At 45.7% G+C, this 15395-nt stretch overlaps 1 protein-coding gene across 4 annotated transcripts in view; it reads right to left on the reverse strand.

Moving 5' to 3' along the window:
• CDH13 (cadherin 13) overlaps positions 1–15395 on the reverse strand; it is a 1034896-nt gene that overhangs the window by 647377 nt on the left and 372124 nt on the right. For all 4 annotated transcript variants that reach the window (XM_047836387.1, XM_047836388.1, XM_047836389.1 and 1 more), the window contains one exon: positions 7961–8169. In XM_047836387.1, the coding sequence (XP_047692343.1) occupies positions 7961–8169 (209 nt within the window). The remainder of the gene's footprint in view (positions 1–7960; positions 8170–15395) is intronic.

Consider the following 15395-nt stretch of genomic DNA (forward strand, 5'->3'; position numbering starts at 1 on the left):
TCTCTCTCTCAAAAAATAAACATTAAAAAAATTTTAAAACTATGTGATTAGAGATCCATTTTGGGGATGTCTGGGTGGCTCAGTCAGTTAAGTGCCTGACTTCAGCTTGGGTCATGATTTCACAGTTTGTGAGTTCAAGCCCTGCATTGCGCTCTGTGCTGACAGCTCAGAACCTGGAGCCTGCTTCAGATTCTGTGTGTCTCTCTCTGCCCCTTCCCTGCTCACACTCTGTCTCTCTCTCCCTCTCTCTCTCTCTCTCTCTCTCTCTCTCTCTCTCTCTCTCAAAAAATGAATAAAACATCTTTAAAAATTAAAAAAAAATATATATATATGTGATTAGAGCTCCATTCTGCAGGGCGCCTGGGTGGCTCAGCCTATTATGTGTCCAACTTCAGCTCAGGTCATGATCTCACACTTCGTGAGTTCGAGCCTTGCATCCAGCTCTCTGCTGTCAGTGCAGAACCTGCTTCAGATCCTCTGTCCCTCTCTCTCTGCCCCTCCCCTACTCGCTCTCACTCTCTCTCTCTCAAAAAATAAACATAAAAAGAGGCACCTGGGTGGCTCAGTTGGTTAAGCTTCCAACTTTGGCTCAGTCTTGATCTCTTGGTTCACGAGTTTGAGCCCTGTATCAGGTTCTGTGCTGACAGCTCAGAGCCTGGAGCCTGCTTCGGCTTGTGAGTCTCTCTCTCTGCGCCCCCCCCCCCCCAACTTGTTCTCGCTCTCTCTCTCTCCCTCCCTCCCTCTCAAAAATAAAATAAAAACAGTAAAAAATAACTAAATAAACATGATAAAAAACCTCCATTTTGGGTCATTTCAGGTCCCCCTTAAGATCATCCACAGCTCAGCTAAAGGTCACAGAGCACAAGCACAGGCAGTGACAGTAGGTATCCAGCCCCTGCTTGGGAGACCCCAGACCACAGTTTCCTGGAGGCACTTGACACATGGAAGCCTACGATCTGTAGGCAATGGATTTGCGTTGTAAACCCCAGCAGGGTCAAGAAAGAATTAGCAGCAATATTCTGAGCAGTTGATTTTTCATTTTTATTTAAAACTTTAAAAACAAAAACAACGGTTTCTCTCAAGCTATCCCTTCCACTGATTGCTCCTTTCATTTCATTTTTTTGGAACTATTCCATCCTGACTCTTGAAACCGGGTTAGGAGCCGAACTTACGTCTTTTAACATAAGTGTTTACAATGGTGATGATCCATCAAGATAAACAAGCCTTAAATTTAGCTTTTTCCATTTCTGTCATCACTTCCTCTATTCATTTTATTTTGGGGAGGGATTTTTTAAGTGACAAAAAAATGGGGGGAAATTAATTTTTTTTTTTTGCATTTAATTAAGCAACTTGATTCAAAGACCGGCTTCCCTTTACCGAACACCGTGTACTGATGTCTAGTTAAGAAGGGTAAATAATTAGTTTCTAAACGTGATTTCTACACCCAGCATGGGACTTGAACCTGCAATCCCGAGATCAAGAGTGGTACGCTCTACCAACCGAGCCAGCTTGGCTCCCCTGTTCATAATTAGCATTTACGTGCTGCCAAGACTGTTGGTGCTTATTAAGTGGACCCACAGAAATCAAGAACCTTCTGCCGAAAGACTGGTCAGGGCTTCACACACAGTGGACACCTGAGGACTGAGCACAGTGACTGTTTAGGTTCGCAGGTCATCCTGAGTCCCTCCAGCTTGTAGACCAAATAGAATGGTCATAATGGGAAGGGAGGGAGGCCTGTGTCGTCGTGATTTGCCAGGCTCACTCCCCGGGCATTTACTACAGTCTGACTCTGATGACACACAGTGATGAGGAATCGTTGACATTTGCATGGCACTTATTTTGTGCTGGGCGCTGTTCTAAATGCTTTGCATGTATTTGCTCACTTAATCCTCACGACATCTCTATGAGGTTGATCCTGTTAGGAACCCATCTCACGGCTGAGCGAACCAGAGCCGAGGCAGGGAGTGTGGCACTGGGAACCACACCAAGACATCGCGGAAGCCAGGCCCCTGAGTTCAGGAGCTCAGAACGGAGATGGGAACCAGCAGAAATAAACCAGGCAGTTAAAATTTAGTGCTAAGACGGGTGGGTGGGGGGGGGTGAGCCAGGCAGGGTTCTATGAGGAGCATGGAGGAAAAAAACACTTAATGAGCCAGAGGGGGGCGGTCAGAGCGGTGGCCCTAAAAGAAGGGAAATCTTGGCTGGTCCACAAGTATTGAAGGAGCTAGCCATGTGAATTGGTCCTGGCCATGGGGCAACTGGGGCCATAGCAAAGCAGGGAATAATCCAGAGGGAGGAGCAGCCAACATGAATAGAAGGGAGAACTTGGCCAGTTCAAGAAACCACAGTGGTTTGGTATTAGAGCGAAGAGCCCAGAGTTCCATTTGGGGAGTGGTGTGAAAGGGGTCATGTGTTCTACTCATGCATTTATTCAAAAGATATATACTGAATACTAACTATCTGTCCAGCACTGTGTTGGGTGCTGGGGATAGAGCCGTGGACACATCAGAAGAGAAGGAAGGAAGAAAGGAATGGAGGGAAGAAGGAAATAGGAAGGAAAGAGACTATATTCCTGCCTTCAGAGAGCTTACAGTCTTAACAGGGAGCCAGACTTTAAACACCTGAACAAAGAAATAAATGCATACTTTAAAAGCTAAGAAGAAGACCATGAAGGAGCAAAACCACTGTTAGCAATGGAGACCCTCCTTTGGAACAGGGGGCAGGGAGAGCTCTGAAAGGTCAAACATTCCAGCAGGTCAAGCCACTTAAAGATGACAGGAACTTCCAGAGGGAAGGCTGAGGAGACCAACCAGGCTAGACCGTGAAGGGCCTTTGCAGATATCTATGAAGACTACAGAATATTGTCCAAGTGGCCAAGTGGCTGATGAGCAAGCAAGGTCCCATTAAGCGAGGAGTAAAGTGATCAGATTTGCACATAAGTCACGGCCCCAGTGTGAGAGCAGAGCAGCGGATCCAAGCCCACAGCCCATGGGCCCCCACAACTCTCCCTCCTGCTGCATCGTGTGCTTTTGTTCGTGAGCACCCAGCCGTCCAGGTCGCAGGCACCTAAATTCTACAGCTGCTTAGAGTGTGAACGCCTGCAGTTCAAGAAGAAGCGACTAGACACAGTCTCGTTAGCTCTCAAGCTGGAATTCAGAATTAATTTCTACAAGCTCCCTGCTGTTCCTGCTTCCCAGCCTGACTTCGTCCAGTTCTGTAATTGACGTCAGTGTTCCTTGCTATCATCGAACAGTCGAACAGTCATCGAAGCTATGATTTCTTAAGTCACAAAAAGTAAATTAAAATATGGCTTTTTTTTAAAAATGCCAGATGTGAAAATGAGGTTGATGAGTCCCATTGCCACAGCAGGTGAAGACGTCTTTACCCAAGACGCATAAGGGATGAACCAGGGCTTTCCCATAGAAACCTTTGGAGCCCTTCTAGCCAAGGTAAAAATAAGAAAATCAAGCCAAGCACTCTGCTGTCTTCCCATTCTCCACTGTCAGGCAGTGAGGGACAGCAGATTCGGTGCGGGGCAAGCCACGATCTGCCAGACATGCTTTCGTGAGTGGAGGTTACTGTTACCTTCCCCAGGCTAGAAACCGCTCTCGCAGGCATGGTTAGCCTCGGCCCTTCCTTTGGAATCCCACCACCCCTGTCAACACACAAGGGACTAATATGTTCTTCTTCCCTCTCACGTCTAAGCTGATCTTACAGGTACGAGCCCAGACAGGTAGGAGCTTCTGGGAAGCCTGCTGAAATTGCAGAGACAGCTTGGGAGTTGATAATTAAAGCTATTAACACCTGGACTTCACACGGTTAGGCTACAGGCTTTCTGGGTGAAACAGTATCACAGGTAGTGTGTAAAAATATGAGAGGCGCATGGGGTTGTTAAATATCTGAGCTCCAGGACTGCAGCTGAGCTGGGCTTCACTGAGCTTACATTCATTTTAGAGAGTCCTGCCTTCCAAAACAGAATGCTGTGAAATCAGCCACTTTGATATGGCATCTGTTTTGGACACCCTGGGTCCCCCACTGCCCTCTCTGAGCACACCTTCTTTTTCTTTCTTTGGCTTCACTTTCTCCTCCTGCCTGTAAATTCAGCCTTCTGTCTCCTGGCCTCAGGGAGGTCATTTAACCCCCAGTACCTATCCTTTCTCTGGAGGTTCCAATATGATGACATCATTGGGATAGGTACCCTGGTGCTCTGTGCTGTGCCCAACAGAATGATTCTGTAATGCAGGCTCTACTCTTACCCCTGTCTCAAAATAAAGATATTGAGGGTTAGAGAGTTGGATGGCATGCCCAGGGTCACACAATCACAGGTGGTGGTGCAGAAATTTGAACCTACTTAAGTTCAACGCCAAAGCCAAAGCCCTACCAGTATACTGTTCTTGCCCAAAATGTTTACCCTGAGACCTAGTCCCATATTCCCTATTGTCTCCTGGACATCTCTATCACCATGTGCCTAGGAGCACTCAACACACCCAAGCCTGACTGAACCAAGTCCTTTCCCAACCACCCCTTTTCTGACTGGTCGAATTCATTTCCATCCTCTGGGCCTCCAAAGCTTGGAGTTGCCCAAACACTAAATCCTGGCTCTTTCCTCCATCAAAACACACCTTCCATTTGTTGGTTTCTTCCATTGCTACTGTATTGCCATGACTCATGCTCTCCTCTGTTGAAGAATGGGCAGGAAAGAGAATGGATGTTTGGATGGAGAGGCCAGATCACAATCTCATTTCTGGCAGCTTCAAGCTAGGGGATCTTGGCCAACTTCTCACATCCATAGGAAGGGGTAAAGTCAGCAGCCCCACAGGGAGGGTACGACAGTTAAAAACAGTGGAGACTAAAGCACACACTGAGATGCACATACCTAAGATGCAAACGCTCTTTGTGTCTCAGTTTCCCCCATCTGCAAAATGAGGACACTAGCACATGCCCCCCTAGGTGGCGGGCACATTTAACGAATCACCATTTGCGGTTCATGAGAGCGGCACCTGGCACACAGTAGGGCCACGTACAAGCAAGCTGTCTTCCAGCTTCCTCTGCCCTCTCTGTTTTCTAAAGGCACAAGGCAGCAGTCAGCACGGCCACCGGCTCGGTTCTTTTTCAACATACTCATTCATTTTCCCTTCCCACCCACGAGCTGAGCTGACTTGGGTCCCATTGCTTCCCTTCTCTAGAAGCCGGATGCTTGGCAGCATGTCGTAGGGCTTCAAAGATACTGAATAAACATCTCTAAGGATGGCGCTCTCCTTGGAGGAATTCTCTAGCTAGCTATTTTGTTTTCCTATCCTTTTTCTTTTTTAATTGTTTTGGGCTTTTTATTACAGACGCATCTGGGGTGTTTCACAGGCCCATTTTCGAACTTTGTAAAATTATTGGAGGCAGGAGATGAATGCCCGTTCTGCTGGAGTCTGGCAAACTGAACAGCACGGCAGCCTCCACCGTGCTTTATAAGAAGCAGGCAATCACAGTCAGGTTTTGTTGACAATGTGCACAGGCAGTGGCAAATGAGAAATGGCTCTGAAGGGGCTTGGCCTCCAAGAGGAGGGTCTCTCTGGGACTCAAGAGACCAGTTCTTCAAGGCTGAGTCTCTTCATATTGACCCCCAGGCCTCCCCAGCCTATCAAGGTGGAATCTGTCCCAAGAAGTGCCTAGAATTCTTGCTGCTCCCCTTGAAACTAGTATGACATTGTCTTTTCTGGATGCAGAGATGAGCCACTAACCATGATGAACAATGTCCGTCTGAACACATCCCATCCCACATGCAAACCCCCTTACGTGAATCCCTGTGCCATTTACTTGTTCCTAAGAAGCACTTTGTGCTGTATATCCCGCAATTTTGTTACTTTAGATATGTGCCAAGTCATTTATATCATGAGTTAGTGAGATGCTGTGAAAATGACCATGGCTAAGGGAGAGACAAGCTTGCTTTCGTAGTGCCAGTGGGTTCCCACACTGGATGTATTCATCAATATCCTATTTTCTTTGAAAATATCAGTGGCACACTGTGGATTAATTTCTAGCTTGCTATCTACCCTTAACGCACAGACTCACAGATATGAAGGGGAATTATGGAGTTTGTCCAGTTCAGGGATGGCAAATATATTCCATCCCTAGAAACATCTCTAAATGATCAACGGATAGTAGCTTCCAGAAGCACTGCATTGGGGAAGATACTGAGGTCAAGCCAGGGATAATTAGCAATGTCTGCCAGGAGGATGGTGACAGAATGGGCCAATGCACATGCCACTTATTTGCCATCCCAGACTGTTTTACCCCTCCAGTCTGCAGATAAAGAAGTTTTATGATTCTTTCAAGATCACACAGACAGCACTGGCAGGAAAGCAACACTCACATTGCCAGTTACGTGGTCTCCGCTCCCCAGTCGTAGAATCGGTGTTCACTCCACCCGCCGCCCTCCACCACGGACAAGAATTAGCAGATTCAGCAAAGTTATGGGGAATGTGACAGATGGGGAAAGGCAGAGAAAATCAAGACTTGGAAACACTGGGTTAACACCAGACTGTCAAGCAGGAGAAAACTCTGGCCACACCACGCTGGGGACACAGCATGTGCCTTGTCTTGCTGTGTGCCTTGTCTTTCTACCAAGAAACCACAGAGTCTTTAAGCTCTTGAGGAAAGTGGAGTAGGTGAGTCCATTTGTAGTGAAAAGTCTCAGGAAGCCTAAAGGGCAGTTTGTAGCACTCTTTTTTAAATTTTTTAATGTTTATTTGTTTATTTTGGGAGAGTGGAGGGGAGGAGCAAAGAGAAAGGGGGAGCGAGAATCCCAAGCAGGCTCCTCGCTGTCAGCACAAAGCCCTGTGTGGGGCTGGATCCCACAAATTGTGAGACCATGACCTGAGCCGCAATCAAGAGTGAGATGCTCAACCGACTGAACCACCCAGGTGCCCCCAGTTTGTAGCACTCTTAAAGTGCGGAAGCATGCATGCAGGTGTAGGGATCTGCACCCATGTGTGTCTGGAGTGGACACCAGGGCATGGCAAAGGAGCAGTGCCAAAAGGAATGGTTGCCTTGCTATACAACCCTAGTGGGCCACTGTGATCTTGCCTGCACAACCACTATTCCCCACCCTCAGATAAGAGGATGCTAATTTACTTTGAGTAACTACCTGTCTTTCGCTCTGGGCTCACAGGTCTTAGGTGGGGCTGACTCCACCTGGCTTCAAGATAAGATGTGTGACTCTGGGGCCCCTGGGGGGGCTCAGTCGGTTAAGCGTCCAACTTCAGCTCAGGTCATGATCTCACAGTCTGTGAGTTCGAGCCCCGCGTGGGGCTCTGTGTTGTCAGTTCAGAGCCTGGAGCCTTCTTCGGATTCTGTGTCTCCCTGTCTCTCTCTGCCCCTCCCCCCCCCACACGCTCTGTCTCTCAAAATATGAATAAACATTAAAAAAAAAAGGATAAGATGTGTGACTCAGACTTAGCTAACCAGAGCATCACTACCCAATGGACACAGTGATTGGTTCAAGGGTGGACATGCGTTCCAATGAGAACCAGCGAGATTTGATTTCAAGAATTTGTTGGCATTATCAGGAACAGGTGCTCTCTTAGGTGACTTTAGGCTGGGAAAATGAGTAGAGCTCAGTAGAGCTGCTGAGACCTCTACAATGGAAGACATAGAGGGATGCGACTATCTACAGCAAAGCCAGCAGAAGGAAAATAGAACCACAAAAGGGGGAAGGATCAAGCTGATGTCCTATTCGGGCATAGGTACATAACCTTGCCTGAAGGCAGAGTCATCCCCCAAATATCTCTCACATTAGCCAGTAAATTCTCACATATCCCCTCCCATAGTTTTTTGAGTTGGGTTTCTGTCATTTGCAATGACAGAAACATCTTGGCCAGTAATAAACCAAAGAACTATCTTCCACAATAAGACATAAAGACCCCAGTGTTCCTCTGTGGACCCCATTTGTCCCAAACAGCTATGTTACCTGCAAGGAGCCCTGGATGTCTTTCCCTCCGACAATCACGAGTTCTGCCATGTCTTCTGCATGGGGAGTCCGGGCGTGGACGAACAGAGTCTTGCCCACTGCACTTATGTTTTTCAGAGCAACCAAGCTGCCGTCATGGTTCACCTTGAAGTATGGGCTTGAGACCTCATAGTGTAGCTTGTTATTTCCCTTGCAGTCATTGAAGGTCACTGGGGAAACAAAACAAAACAAAAAACAGATGAACAAAAACAGAAAGAATATGAGTAGGTCGGGCAGCTTAGTCCGGAGATATCTCTGACCATTAAATGTGGATTACTGCTCCCCACCCAGATCTACAAATGCTCCCCCTTATCCCGCGGCACTCCCTTGTAGCCCTCTGGCTCTGATTGTGCCAGAGGACTTTATTCTTTCTAGATCCATCCCTGATGACCTTTCATGTTCCAGGCAGGTGCTAAGGACTGAGGACGCAGAGATGCACAGGATCTTTTAAGATACTAGTGGCTCTGGATTCTAGAGAGTGGTTTGGAGAAAAGAAGGCAGGCCAAGAAAACCAGTTAGTCTAGTGTTGTACCAATGATGCCTGGCCCAGATTAATTCAGTGGCAGGATAGATGTGAACAAAATTCCTATAGTTGAGCGGCTAAGTCATGTGTGGGAAGGATCAGGAAAAGTAGCTGTTCTTACAGGCAAGCACCCAATTGTACTCCTTGTTTTCTTTCCTCACCCCACTTTTGTCTTCTTAGCTCTCTGCTGAGCAGCCTAGTTTGTTTAGCAAACCCTTCACTGAAGCATAACACAGATACAGAAAAGCACTGAAATTAGAATGTACAACTTGATGTATTTCCATAACATGGGTGTGCCCATGTCCTGGGTGCCAAGGCCCAGATACAAAATACTAGCCCTTCCCCTCCCTCCTGAGCACAATCCCCACCCTCCTCTTTGGAGGCTGCCCTATGCTGACTTCTGATACCATAGATCTGTTCTTCCTGCATTTGTACTTATACAAACGGGAGCATCCAGTGTGTGTTCTTTTGTATTTGGATTCTTCCACCCAGTATCATGGCTGTGGGATGCATCCATGTGGCTGCAAGTCACAACAGTTAATCTAAACCACAGTGTAGTGTGCCAGTATGTGGTTATAATGAATTTATCTATTTTACTCTTTTAAATGTTTATTTACTTATTTTGAGGCAGGGAGAAAGGGGGGCAGAGGAAGAGAGAGCATCACAAGCAGGATCTGCACATCAGTGCAGAGCCCAATGTGGGGCTCAATGCCACAAACTATGAGACCATGACCTGAGCTGAAATGAAGAGTCAGATGCTTAACCAACTGAGCCACCCAGGCGCCTCTATTCTGCTTGATGGGTATCAAGCTACTTCCAGTTTGGGGCTGTCAACATATTGCTGCTAGGAACTTTCTTGTGTGTCTTTGGTGACAACACCTACCTTGGTTTGAGCACACTGTTGAAGCCATATAAATATTTGACGAACTAAGCTGATCATTCTGTTCTGGGATATAATTCTTATGGCGATAATAGCCACATTAGCTGATAATGATAATGGCTAATGTGAACTGAACACTTTCCACACGCAAGGCTAAGTGTTAGGCATTTTATATACATTATCTTATTTAATCTGCACAATGAATGAGGTGCTTTTTTGACCCCAGTTTATAGATGAGGTAACTGAGGCTCAGAGAGGGCAAAGGAGGTGCCCCCCACATACAGTTTGTGAATGACAAAACCAAGATTTGAGCCCTGGTCCATTTTTCTTGCACAACTATATGTTTCAATAAAGACAAAGCCTCATATAGAATACAGCCCTCCTGGGGCACCTGGGTGGTTCAGTTGGTTCAGCAACTGACTCTTGATTTTGGTTCAGGTCATGATCTCACAGTTCCTGGGTTCAAGGCCCACATCAGGCTTTGCACTGGCAAATAAATAAATAAACTTCATTTATTTTTTTAACTTATTTATTTTTGAGAGAGAGAGAGAGAGAGAGCAAGCAGTGGGAGGGACAGAGGATCTGAAGCAGGCTCTGCACACACAGCACAGAGCCCGATGGGGGCTCAAACTCACAAACCATGAGATCATGACCTGAGCTGAAGGCAGATGCTTAACTGACTGAGCCACCCAGGCACCCCAACAAATAAACTTTAAAATACAGCCCTCCTAAAATCCCATCAGAACCTGAGGCACCTGGCTGGCTCAGTTGGAAGAGCATAGGACTCTTGATCTCAGGGATCATGAGTTCGAGCCCCATGTGGGCTGTAGAGATTATGTAAATAAATTTTAAAAATCCCATCATAACTTGAATATAAGGATGCAGGCATCCCATCCAATCCTGCTCCTGTGTTCCTGCCCAGCAGGAACATGCTGCATGGTCTGCTGTCGAGGACCCTCTGCATCAGGTCTCCAGCACATTTTCTGGCTGCTGAAGCAGATTTAGGGACATCTTTGTACAGACACACAGGTAGACTTTTTGAGTCTGTAGTTCTCAGACATTTTCTCACTGCTTCTGACCGTCTGTCTTGGTAGCCAAGATTAATTGGGCCTACCTGCTTTCAGTTTTTGGAGGTGAACTATGAAGGAGACACATGAAAGTTGCATTCATTGTTATTATAAACCAGCATTCATCCACAGGAGGCACATTGATCAAATGACAGGGCCTGCTAGAATGCCAGGATGCTGGCTGGTTCTGGTCCTGGTCCCTGGGCAGGACCCAAGAAGACAGACTCCTCTGGGGAAGGCTGGGGGTGAGGGAAGGCATACAGAAGTTTATCGGGGTCTAGTTCTGCTTTTCTGTTCCCCTCTTCCCTTCTCTTCCCTTACGTTTTTCCTTTTCTTTCTTCCTTCCCACCTCCAACACTTCCTTCCACAAATATTTTCTAGGAACCTATATTATGCTAGATGCTTGGGCTATAGTGTTGAGCAAAGATGGGCACAGTCCCTGAGTTTCAGTGTAATCAGAGAAATAGACATGAATTCAACACCTTATAAGTAATAGGGGACCTATTTCAGGCAGAAAGAACCACAACATGTGCAAAAGTCCAGTGGCATTCAGGGAATTGTAAATAAACCAGTGAGATGCACAGAGACAGCAAGGGAGAGAGTGAGGAATAAAGAGTGGAGATAAGCTGGAAATGTGGGGTCTGGAAGGCCACATAAAGACTTATTCCTTGAAGAAAGCTTTGGACCCTCCTATCACACTATAGAACCAACCTGCCTCTACCTGAGTCTCACACAACTACAGCTCCCCATTCCAAATGATACTAGCACTCAAGGTCCTCCATGGCTAAGCTGCCTCTCCCTGGCCTCTGCCTTCACGCTGTGTCTCACTCATCACCCACACCTGTGCCAGCGTGCACCTGTATTCTCCCAACCCTTTGCTCATACTGATGGCTCTGAGCAAAAGTTACTTCCTGCCTTCTTTAACATGTTAACTCTTACTCATTCTACAAAAGTCAGCTCAGGCAGCTTGTCCAAATACCCTCTTTGTGTTCCCAGACTTTCCTGCACACAAGATCTTTTATATCATGTTATATCAATATGTCCACTTTATATATCTCTTTTCCTCATCAAAACCAAGAGCAGAAACTGAATCTTATTTTTTTATTCATCACTCTATTTCCACCAATGAACAGAATGCTTTTCCATACAGGGGGCCATCAATAATGATTACATTTAATCCAACTGCTTTCCAGGGGCAAAGTGATTCTCTAGTGGTGGTGGACTGGTGGTACTTCTTTCATGCTGGGAGCAGGAGCTGCTCCAGGCAGGGGCAGGAAGTGAGAAAGAAGGTCCCTAGTTGCCTCTTGTCTTGGTTGAGCCCAGCACTGGAGACAGGTAGGAAATGAATGTCCATGCTGTCCCCTTAGTTCCCCAGACCCATGTGCTTCCCTTTATGAGAGCACTAGGTCTCCTGTGTTTGGCTTTGACTTAGCTCATTGGTGAAGTCACAGGTGGTGCCTTATCTTTCTTCATCATCCCAGTGATGCTGTACATAGTCCCAAAGCTAGGATCAGTGTGCACACGTTCAATGAATGTTTTGACAAATGACAGTAACAACATCTACCATTTATTGAGTGGCATCTGAGCGCCAGGCTCTGTGCCAAGGACTCTATATTCAGTCTCTTCTTTTAGTCTCCCAGCAATTCTAACCAATAAGCAGTATTTTCCACTTTTTTTTCACTATGTACCCCCCTCAGAATTTTAGAAATGTTTGCCTAATTGCCACCACTGTCATGAACTTTTAATGGCCCCATTATACTGAATATCTGTTTACTTACAGTATGTGCCTCTGTGCCTTACACACACACACACACACACACACACACACACACACACACACACAAAGTGCAATGTTTTGCCCATCCCTCACGCCACCCCTCTGGGGGCAATATAGTCCCACTGAAAATGTACACTCTGTAAGCATCGTTTTCCATTTTACAGGAAAACAGACTGAGCCTCAGAGAGACTAACTTTATCAAGTGCATACACTCAGAGACAGCAGGAAACTGTCCCCAGTCCATCCGTCTGCATCTACAGTTCAAGCTCTCAGTACATCCATTTCCTGGGAATTGATACATAAGAGGGAAAAGGGCAGTTGCCCCATCCTGACCCCTGAAGGCCACTCATTCATCCCTCTATGCTTCTCCGAAGTGCCAGGTAGGGGTGTACTGAAGATCAAATCCACATTCAGGATCTGGCACATGGTAGGCATCCAATATGGTCTAGCTTTCTTCCCAGCTTGCTCTACCAAATCGCTAAGGATTGCAAAATGGGTCCTTGTTTGTTTTAGATACCTTTACCAATTCAGGAGCAGATGCTTTAGATTGTGGTTCTTTTTCCAGGCTATGAGAATCACCTGTGGAACATTTAAAAAAAAATAGCAATATCTTCTCAACTCCCAACCAAGATTCTGGTATAACTCAACTGGTCTGGGGACAGGGCACTAGTATCTCTTTCAAGCTCTCCAGATGAATCTAATGCATCTGGGGCCAAGAACCAGGGCCTCAGACAATGGACTTCCTGTCAAGATGCCAGGTTTCCACATTTCCCAGCCATCCTTGGCACAGAGAGGAGGTTGGGGACCTAGCATGCCAGGAACTGCTATTCCCTTGCCTTAAGAAAGGGCAGTTTTAACAGTAGGTATCTAAGCCCTTTTCCAATCCTGGTTCATGTGTAGCAGCCCTGTGACCTTGGGTGGACCACCTATCTTCTTTGCACCTCAATGACTTCATCTATAAAGTGGGACATAACAGTACCTCCCTAACAGGTACTCTAATTCTTATGGTGAGCATACAACATGATCATATATACCTACATGACAGTTAGAATAGTGTTCCATGAATAAGAATTATCATTACTCCATCATTACTCCTGTAATCGTGGGCATTAAGGAAGCTACTTTTTCCTTTTCCTGCACAGCTTCCTGCTGCCAGCTGGTTTTCCACCTGCCTCCTGGGTCTTTCCATCTCTTTCTAGTCAGGTACCTATGCTCTGGCCTGCTGGGCCGAGTGTGGTTACCATGGAGATAGTTACTATAGGCACCTCTGCTGGGGCCAGGGGAGTGAGGCAGATGATTCTGATCCAGACTTGCCCATCTTTGAATCCTCCTACTTTTCTTGGCAAAGCCCAACCTCTCTCACGTGAGAGGTTGTGAAGGAAAAGATGACATCAAAGGAATAAAATTACAGGCCCCACCCACAGCAGACTCAACAGAGTTTCGTTAAATATCCTTTAAATAGATTGTTTGTACAGATAACTTCCTACCAATCTAAGGCATTATTTGTCCTAAAAGCACGACACTACACTGAGAGATTCACATTCATGACTGCACTGAATCCTTACATTACCAGTGCAAGGTAGGTAATTTTTTCTTCCTCTCTAGAAACTGAGACTTGGGGAGGTTGAATGAGGTTAAGGCCACACAGTTAGTCTCTGCTAGTCTGCCACGGCAAATATACCCCTTCCTTCAAGGCTCCCAGCCTCACGGTTCTGCCATATTTTCACAGATGATCTATTATTCAACTAATATTTTTCTTCTATGTGTCTCACTTTATTTATCCTTACAAAATTATTTGAAGATAACATTTATAAAATCTGTTGGATGTGCGAGATGTCCTGCTTTCTAATAATGTTCACTGAAATCTGAGGAGTCAAATGAAAACATGCATTTGTCTTTGCAGCCACTAGAGCCCTCCCGAAATGCTGGCCAGGGCTCCATGCCTCTGTGCACATCCCTCGTTTAGACAAACTCACGCCTGGCCCCGCCCTACTCAAGCTTATCATCTACAAGGGATCTGATATAACTCCATATGATTATTGGATATAATCCAGAAGGCCTTCTGATATTTGAAAGAATATATCTAACATAAATAATGCAGATTTGAGAGAGATGCAAACCTTAGAAAAGGCACAGATCTAGACTTCGCCAATGACAGCAACTCTGGCCATAGGTAAATGGCAGATTTGAAATACATGAGGAATACTTTATAAAAAGAAAAAAGTTCACCACACTTTTTTTTCTTCTTCCTCCTAGAAAAATAGACTCTACTGCCCCACTGATTACACACTCACCTTAAAATCCCTATTAAATGGTGCAACTGATAGCCTCAGCCCTGCATCGTTGTCTTTTTAACTTTGCTGACACAACCAAGATATCAGTGATTCTCAAACTTTTTAACAAAAATTTTTAAGGTTTTATTTATTTATTTTTGAGAGAGGCAGAGACAGCATGAGCAGGAGAAGGGTAGAGAGGGAGAGAGAGAATACCAAGCGGGCTCTGCACTGTTAGTGCAGAGCCCAACGTGGGGCTCAAACCCATGATCTCTCAAAACCATGAGATCATGACCTGACCCAAAATCAAGAGTCAGATGTTTAACTGACTAAGCCGTCTAGGAGCCCCTCAAACTTTTTCATAGAGATTGAGTCAGTGCATGTTTGGGGACACAGAGTTCAAAAAACATATTAAGGGTAAAACCGAATAGTTTTTTTTAAGTTTGTTTGTTTGTTTGTTTGTTTGTTTGTTTATTTATTTATTTATTTATTTATTTATTTATTTTGAGAGAGAGAAAGAGAGAGAGAGAGAGAGCAGGGGAGGGGCAGAGAGAGAGGGAGACATAGAATCCAAAGCCAGCTCCAGCCTTTGAGCTATCAGCACAGAGCCTGATGCCGGGCTCGAAACCACTGACTGTGAGACAAGTCAGGACACTTAACTGATCGAGCCACCCAGGCGCCCCGTCTATTTTTGTTTTTGATGTGTTTCTACAGAAACATCCTCCTAAAGAGCTTGGAATGACACCATGAAAATAATTGAAAGCAAACATTCTAATAAACAATTAAACTTGTGAACAAATACTCAAAATCTCTATCTGAGGGGGAAAATAAACTCTCTGTGCTAATATGAACCTACAAAGGACTTCCTTACATAGT

The sequence above is a fragment of the Prionailurus viverrinus genome, chromosome E2 (genome assembly GCF_022837055.1).
Source record: "Prionailurus viverrinus isolate Anna chromosome E2, UM_Priviv_1.0, whole genome shotgun sequence".
In the NCBI taxonomy this organism is placed as follows: Eukaryota; Metazoa; Chordata; class Mammalia; order Carnivora; family Felidae; genus Prionailurus; species Prionailurus viverrinus.